The sequence below is a fragment of the Chelonoidis abingdonii genome, chromosome 1 (genome assembly GCF_003597395.2).
Source record: "Chelonoidis abingdonii isolate Lonesome George chromosome 1, CheloAbing_2.0, whole genome shotgun sequence".
Lineage (NCBI taxonomy): Eukaryota > Metazoa > Chordata > Testudines > Testudinidae > Chelonoidis > Chelonoidis abingdonii.
Window position 1 is genome coordinate 164,878,372 of NC_133769.1, and position 8,488 is coordinate 164,886,859.

At 42.4% G+C, this 8,488-nt stretch overlaps 1 protein-coding gene across 2 annotated transcripts in view; it reads left to right on the plus strand.

The window, feature by feature from the left end:
- The window catches only part of TTF2 (transcription termination factor 2), a 40,434-nt gene extending 34,611 nt beyond the window's left edge, over positions 1 to 5,823 (plus strand). For both annotated transcript variants that reach the window (XM_032783077.2, XM_075072377.1), the window contains exons 21-23: positions 2,107 to 2,189; positions 4,701 to 4,775; positions 5,460 to 5,823. In XM_032783077.2, coding sequence (XP_032638968.1) covers positions 2,107 to 2,189; positions 4,701 to 4,775; positions 5,460 to 5,604 — 303 coding nt within the window. In that variant the 3' untranslated portion in view covers positions 5,605 to 5,823. The remainder of the gene's footprint in view (positions 1 to 2,106; positions 2,190 to 4,700; positions 4,776 to 5,459) is intronic.
- The last annotated feature ends 2,665 nt before the right edge of the window (positions 5,824 to 8,488 follow it).

An 8,488-nucleotide genomic window follows, 5' to 3' on the forward strand; every position in this document is an offset into this window, starting at 1 on the left:
ACTTCATGCAAAACCTCAGTTGTTCAGTCACCTACCACCGATTTATGGAAGGGAGGTGGATATTAGGTTCACTTACAAACAGAGCCAAATGAACACTACAGTGTTTGTTAGACTTCACGTGCTGATCCAAGTCTGAGGACAAGGATGCTAAGTTGGTGGGGGAGAATTCATACTTCATCTCTGTCTAAAATGGAGTGACCCAATTGAGACATTTGTAACTGGTTCATTCAGATTGGGCCAAAATTTAAAAAAAAAAATCCAATGCCATGGCAGTTGGGAGAGGAAGATTTCCATTTCATCTATGACAGCTTCTGAAATTCTGTCTACTGGAACTTCAGATGGCTGGGTAGTCTGAGTGCAGGTTGAACACTTCTCTGTGCAGATTATTTTTTCTAAACATTTTGTGGAAGTTTCTGCAATTCAAACTGGACTGGCTGTTCCCTCAAGTGTAAATCCGTGTTTGGAAGGGGCAAATGCCACAATGAATCTGATGACATTTTAACTAGTCTAAGGCCATGTCTACACTACAGACCTTTCAGTGGCACAGATGCACCACTGTAAGGTCTCCCGTGTAGCTGCTCTATGCCGATGGGAGAGAGCTCTCCTGCCAGCATAATTGAATCATCTCCAACAAGCGGCGTTAGCTATGTCAGCAGAAGAGCATCTCCCGCTGACATAGCACTTTCCACACCGACACTTTTGTTAGTGAAACTTAGGTCAGTCTGGGGGATGTTTTTTCACACCCCTAACTGACAAAAATTTTACCCACAAGTGCTAGTGGAGACAGTCTTACTGGAGATTTGGGAGAGCCACAGGCTGATATCTGCAAAATGGATCTTTGCTCCTTGCAGTTTGTAACCTCAAACCAAATGGTACTGGGTCCCCTGCTGGTGGAGATGTTAAAGCAGTGCAAGATACCAGCTTCCCTCAGACAAGCAGTTATTAGGTCCCCCGATCTAGCAGTCGTCTCTTAATCTCTACCATCTGACTGTTAGTGTCATCAGTGAGATGAGTTAGAGGAGGTATTGATCCATTTCTTAGTGCACAGGAGATCCACATTGCCAAAACTCACAAAATGGATGGTAACAGAACTTCCTTCACACTTAGAGGTCATCCCTCCCAATCAGGAGAAATATAGTGATGCATGGGGGAAGCCTGCCCTAGTGCTCTCTAGGCTGTTCAGTCTTGCAGATAGGGTCAGTCTCCAGGGTTGTCAATCCAAGTTCTGCTGCACTAAATATACACAGACAAGGCAGTCGGTGTAATCTGTCTTGAACCAAAATCTAGATTAAATGGGGCATTAACTTGTTTGTGAATGGACCCCTTAAAGCAGAGAGATTTTACCTCTATATTTGCACTGGCGCCACCACTGCTGGAATACTGTATCCAGTTCTGTTGCCCACAATTCAAGAAGGAAGTTGATAAGTTGGGGAGGGCTCAGAGAAGAGCCACAATTATTGAAGGATTAGAAAACATGCCGTATAGTGATAGACTCAAAGAGCTCAGTCTATTTAATTTAGTTTAACAAAAATAAGGTTAAGGGGTGGCTTTATTATAAAGTATCTACATGGGGAACAAATATTTAATAATGGACCCTTCATTCTAGCAGAGAAAGGTATAACAGGATCCAATGGCTGGAAGTTGCAGCTAGACATTCAGACTGGAAATAAGCTGTACATTTTGAACAGTGAGAGTAATTAACCATTGGAATAATTTACCAAGAGTTGTGGTGGATTCTCCATCACTGGCCATTTTTAAATCGGGATTGGATGTTTTTCTAAAAGATCTGCTCTAGAAATTAATTTGGGCAAGTTCAATGGCCTCTATTATACAAGAGGTCAGTCTAGATGATCACAACATTCCCTTTTGGCCTTGGAATAGATGAATCTATGAAAGTATCAGAGGGGTGGCTGTGTTAGTCTGGATCTGTAAAAGCAGCAGAGAATCCTGTGGCACCTTATAGACTAATAGACAAAGTGGGTATTCACCCACAAAAGCTCATGCTCCAAAACATCTGTTAGTCTATAAGGTGCCACAGAATTCTCTGCTGCTTTTACGAATCTATGAAAGTAACCTGTCTTTCTGACTTATTGTTCTTTGTTGAAGGTGATGTTGATCTCGCTCCTGGCTGGAGGCGTTGGCCTTAACTTAATTGGAGGAAACCACCTCTTCCTTCTTGACATGCACTGGTAAAGTGAGATGGAAACTTTGAGGGTAGACTGGCTCTTTACTTCCGCATGGGTAACATGAGTGCTCACAAACTGCAAGAGAAGGATGTATCTGGTTGAATGGTAAAACACGTAGTCCTGCTTTTCCATTCCTGAAATTACTTTTTTGTCAAGGCAAAATGTTTTTCAAATGAAACTTTCAAGAACAATTCAACTCATGGCCAGTCTGACACCCAGTACTGTGAAAAATGGCAGTAAAGCCCCACTTGATAGCTAAAACAAACTATTTAAGTGGATAAGAACAGTACAGAGGATAAATGCTTAGTCTTTACCGCAAAAGCTATTAGAGAGGTGCCAATTCCAGAAGTAATCTGTTCTGAAAATAAAAATATCTGAGGCCAGGGGGCTTGTTTTGGAACAAATTGATAAGTGACAGATTTAGAAAGCAGCCAATCACCATGATTGGAGAGGTCTGTAGGAATGTGAGAATGGAGTGTCAGAGCTACTAACAAAAATATTGTCGGAGGAAAAACTCAGTTCTCGCTTTTTGTTTGGGTGCAGCAAATACTTTATTTCTCCAGCAATTGCAGTAGAGGGAGGGAGTGCCCTAGGACACTGGGTTGCCCCAGTCCCGGACAGGTCTCTCAACAGGTAAACAATTACAGCAAGCATTTATACCTTTGTTACAGACAATAGCAAGCAATATTACAGACAGTGATGAGCAACAGATGCAGTTTGTTTATGCATAGGCCATCCTGCTATCTTATTTTCCTCACTTCTGGGTGCCAGTCTACGTATTTGATTATCAGTGCAAGGTTGTGATAACTTCTCACACAGTTCTTTCCTACTCGCCTCACACTATCCTCGCTTCTACAAATCTCACGTCGTTAGGGTTACAGCTGGCCTAACTCTTGTTAACAGACTGACGTGCATTAAGATCCCCTACAAATCCTTGTCAATTCTTTCGCTTCTTCCACAATATGCAATCTTTCATATAAATCAGCTGCTTATATTGCAGGACTGTAGGGGACCTATCATTCTGACTTTTAGTAGAATTATTGTTTGTATTATGGTTGTGCCCAAAGGCCCCAGTCATGAATCAGGGCCCCGTTCTGCTAAGTGTTGTACAAATATGTGAGAGATGATCCTTACCTAAGACTAGAGAAGACTTTTTTAAGGAACTTTGAAGAGATCTAACACAGTGAAATGAATAGTAACTCAATGATAGATGAACATTAATATTGACAAGTGTGAGGTAACGTGCATTGCATAATTTGAACAACTCAGACAAGTTGCAGGGTTCCAAAGTTGCTAACTGCTTGGGGGGGAAAAAGAATTAAGCTTGCCACAGTGACATCTAATGAAAGTACGCCACCAAATGTTAGGACGTATAAGGAATAGAATGCAGAGCAACCCTAGGAACATTAAAATTTTGTTATGTAAGTCAGTGGTATAGCTTCCTCTGGAAGACTGGTCAGTTCTGGCCATACCATTTCCAAAAAAAAAGTGTATGGTGGGGGGGATAGAGAAGAAATAAATGGATTTCAGAGCTAGTTTACAAACTGAATGGTCTTGTAGATACCTAGAGAGAAAATGATAAAAGGCATAGAAAAAATCCTGGGTGCAGAGAGACTGGAAGGATTTGCACTCTTCAGTTTAGAGAGAAGAATGAGTGGATGCAGTAGAGAGAAACACAACAAAGAATGGTACGGAGAAGGTAAATCAGCCTGTCCCAGCTTACCCTCTCTCATAATACAAGAACAAAGGAGCAGTCGATGCAATTGAAAGACATCAAATTTAAAAATTAATAAACGGAAGTACTTATATTTTTTACCAATGTGCAATTAACCTCTGGAATTCTTTGCCACTAGATGTTGAGGCAAGAGCTAAGGATGCCAAACTGTTTGACATTTATGTGGATAATTACAGCATCCATAGTTGCATTAGCTAGCTTTAAAAAAACAAACAAACAAAACCCCTCTTAATCTTCAGGATATAAGCCAACTACTAAGCAATAAAGGTAAGGAAGACATTTCTATCATGGGTAGGTTATACTTTAACTGTCCACTGGAGTTGGTGAAACAGAGGGATACGTTTTTCATTAAAATATTATTGAAAAAATTGTCCGTTTTTTATATTAAAAAAATCAGGATTTATTAATTTATAACCAGCCTTATTATTTATTATGCAGTTTCCTGTACCTTCCTTTGAAGCACTTGGTACTGGCCATGATCAGACAGAAAAACGAGACTAGATAGACCACTGGTCTGATTTCTGGTATAGCAATTCCTGTGTGTAATGCAAACGGCAATGAGGAAGGTGGTAGACCTTCAGCAGAAGTGTAGGGAGAATCTGATTTGCAGTGCATTGTCTGGTAATCAGAACAGTAAGGGAGCTAGGGAGGAGGTCACGTTTCTTGTATAGAGGGAATAATGGGGAGAGGGACACACGAGCTGAGGATAAGGACTTGTCTTCATTGTTTCTAAGATTAACAAGCCACTAGACTATCTGAGCAGTTTTCTTACCTTGCAGGAATCCTGCGCTTGAAGATCAAGCATGTGACCGTATATACCGAGTGGGGCAGAAGAATGATGTGGTGATACACAGGTCAGGGTCAGCTGTTCTAAACTTGAGTTAGCAGTGCACGTGACAGACAACAGCCTTATAAAGTCTTGGCTTTGAAGGGTGACATGGGCTTGCTTTGATGTTTGTTTCTGAACTTCAGGGCTGTGCACAGGATACAGAGGCCGCGTTGTATGAATGTTTCTGGAATTTGCCTCCTGATTTGCTGATCTGAAATTGATTTTCAACAAGTGGAAGCCCAATACTGCTCTTTTCCTTTAATGGCTTGATGAATGCCTTGAGTCTCTCCACTGCTGAGTGCAATTCAGCCATCAGCCCATTTGCATTCATCAAGACACTCATTATGTGGACAAATATAGTTCCATGTGTTTAATATGGTCTTCAAACTCTTGATTCCAAATGTGGCCCTCTACTTTTGGAAATTCTTAATATCAATAAGAACGATGATTCAAGGAGGGATTAGTCAGGACGCAGATTTCTTTCCTTATAATTAAAAAATTTAAGTTTCAAATTACAAACCTATAAACATTTAGTAAGATAAATGGTGGTGGCTGCAGTGTGCGTCTGACATTGGATGAGAGGTGCTATGAAAATGATTTGCTCCCCTTTTCTTGAAAACAAGGTGAGTAATTGGAAGTTGAAAGGGGGTGGAAGCTTGAAATGCTGATGTTTCCAGAAATTAGGATGATCTGGTGCTTTGGGTTTTAGGTTTGTCTGTGAGCAGACAGTGGAAGAAAAGATCTCACAACTCCAAACCAAGAAGAAAGATCTGGCTCAACAAGTCCTGTCGGGCACAGGAGACTCCATCACCAAACTCACCCTGGCCGACCTCAAAATTCTCTTTGGCATCTAACTGCCTCTTACAGCAAATAGCTTGAACACAGTCCAGTGCCTGGAGGAAACCAAGGAATTTTCAACAAAGGGCCTGTATTTAAAGTAGCTAGTTCTTATGGGAACAATAACTGGAATTGTTATAACTGCTCCAGGAGGAGAAGCTCCTGGATTTTTGAATTGTTTTATATTCAGGTTAGAAGCAGTATACAGTAAAGACCAATAAAACTATAAATAGATTCTTTTAATACTTATGAGTCAAATTTTCTCTTTAATTATAGAGAAATGTGCTTAACCCCTTCCCTTCTCCCCCCCATCCCTGCCCCCAAACTAAAGAAGATTTTCTTTTTCCCCATATTAGAATGAGAGAGAGCTTGAGAGCAAATGGGATAGCAGAGGGGAGCAAAAAGGAAAGGAGTGTGAAGTAGGGAAGAGCAAGAGGGTGGAGAAGAGGATGGGATGAATGGGAAGGAAGGAAAAATGTTTTTCAGAGAAAAATGCCAAAAGGAAAATGACAGAAGTGAGTAGAATGGTTCAAAATTGGAAGAGGAGGAGGAGAATAAAGCAATAGACCTAAACTAAAAATTGTCTTTTTAAAACTTAACAAATTTTATTTATATTCCTTTGTACTTCTCAAGCAGTTGTTTTATATCTAAGTGAGAGGTAGCATCTCCCTGCTCCAAACACAATACATGCAAGTTGCAGGAATTTTACCCCCTCCTTGGGTTTCAGTTACACTCGTACAAAGAAATCAAAATGAAATGTAAACTTCAGACCAGGCTTGGATGCTCACAGGGTTCCTCCCTGAGGACTGATCAGCCTACATCCTAGGTCCTTCCCACTTTATAGCAGATGCAGTAATAAGCTACTTGCAATAGTGTGTTTTGCTGTGTGTTTTCTACTAGGATCATCATCTGCTAAAGAATGGGGTTTTCAGGCAAACCCTCCTACCTTATTACACTTGTTCTTCCTCTCCCACTTCCAAAGCCATGCACACAGCATACACTTTGATTTCCTCTCCACTGCACGTTTCCTTTGGCATCCAACTTCCAAAGACGCCTGCAACCGTCACCACCAATTCTCTTGACAAGTGTCCTTACAGACTGAAGAATTCAGCAGATTTTGTCTCCACTTTTACCAAAGACATAGTTTATTTCTCATACCATGTAATAAGTGGCGCACAGGAGCACTGATATGAAACTGGCATTTCATTTCCTGTTCACATTCATCTCATATGGATGGGTCAAAGTGATAAAAGATGAATACCGCGTCACATGACAGTGAGCAATATCTGTTGTCTCTAATGATCTCTGTTAGAAGCTGTGTGGGTTGGCTTTGGCTCAAGTCCTTCTCTAGATCCTTAGATTTCTAGAGGATCAGCCTGTAGAGTCCTCAGAACCTATGAGGTACTAGAAAAGGCCACCGCCACACCTGTTCCCATATAATATGAGATTTGCAAAAAAAACTGCGGTGCTTTTCCATCCCCCCCTCCCTATAGCTACCTGAGGGGATGGGGGCAAACCCTTATCAGTATTCACGCACATTGAATGCATGGCCAGAGCTCCATCCAGAGGGGAAGAGCTCTGACCTGTCTGCAGAATGGCTGTGGGGTCGCTGTAGGGTTAGAAAGGGGTAAATGGCTTATATAACCCCCCTCATGTAAAGATCCCTAAATCCCCTACAAGGAGTACAGCGCATCTCTTGTTTGACTTTTCCAGAGTCTTCAGGGAAAATGTTTCCATTTTTAAAATTATGTATGCTCTCCAGCAAAGTGGGGAGATAGGGATTAAAATCACAGGAACTTGGAAAGTCTGATTCTATTCCTGCCAGTATAGGGTCCCAAGGGTGTATTCAGGGTAAACTAAAAATATCCAATCAGGGAAGTTCCATTCCTTTCCCTGGAGAGGTTATTACCCTAGTGTAATTGGCCTCACCTTTTTAAGGGATGTTTCTAGATACACACACTGAGCATTCTTTTGTTACATTGTATCCTGTTTTGATTATCTAGGACCTAGTTGGGCTGTTCTTAAAAACTGTGATGGCTTGGGGTGTACCTTGCTGGAAGCCTTGCAGGGCCTGAGCAGATCCTACCACATCCCTCCCCTTTGAGGCCCCCTGCTGGAAGCAATGTAGTCCTGCCACACCCCTCAGAAAAAGGAGCAGTGAAGGTGGGTGCTCCAGGCCTGCCTAGAAAGTCTGCAAAGAAGTAGGCTGAGGTAAAAGGAGTAAATCAGTTCCTGGCAGGGACCAGAGGAGTGAGGAAGGTGCTCCTTGCTGGAGCTCAAGGGAGAACCAGAAGATGGGTTCTGGTGACACTGGCATTCTGTCAGGAAGAACTTTAGCCCTGAGGGAAGGCTGAAGAGGAAGTGGCTCAGGGAGTGCAGAAGCAGCAGTGAAGTTAAAGGAAGCAGCACAGGCTAATACTTGTATAGTCCCTGGATGTGGACCTGGAATGCTGGGCAGGCTCAGGTCCCTCCACCAGCCACTGACGGTGGGCTAAGCCCCAAGAAGGGAATAAGACTTGTTTAGAGGCCCAAGTGAAGGCAGGACTGAGAGAATCTCTAGGGAGAAAGCCCTGGGGGCAGTGCTCTATACAAGGGCAGACAGAGACTTAATGCTAGCTCAGAAGAGGCTGAGGCTTGAGCCCAGAAACAGGAGTAAAGACAGTAACAAGGGCACAGGGACAGGCCCTGTTGGACCTTTTACACCTTCATGTGTCTTGTTTTGACTACATGTGACCTAGCTAGAGGGTTGAGCCACTGAAGACCTGCCTGACAAGGTTAGCAACTGGCTGGGGGAGTCGTGAATAGAAAGACCCTCTCCCCACTCAGCTAGTGGCTGGAAAGCCTTCAGGTGTAGTCAGAGCTATGGTTGATATCTGTAGCAGGGCTGCCAAGAGGATTCAG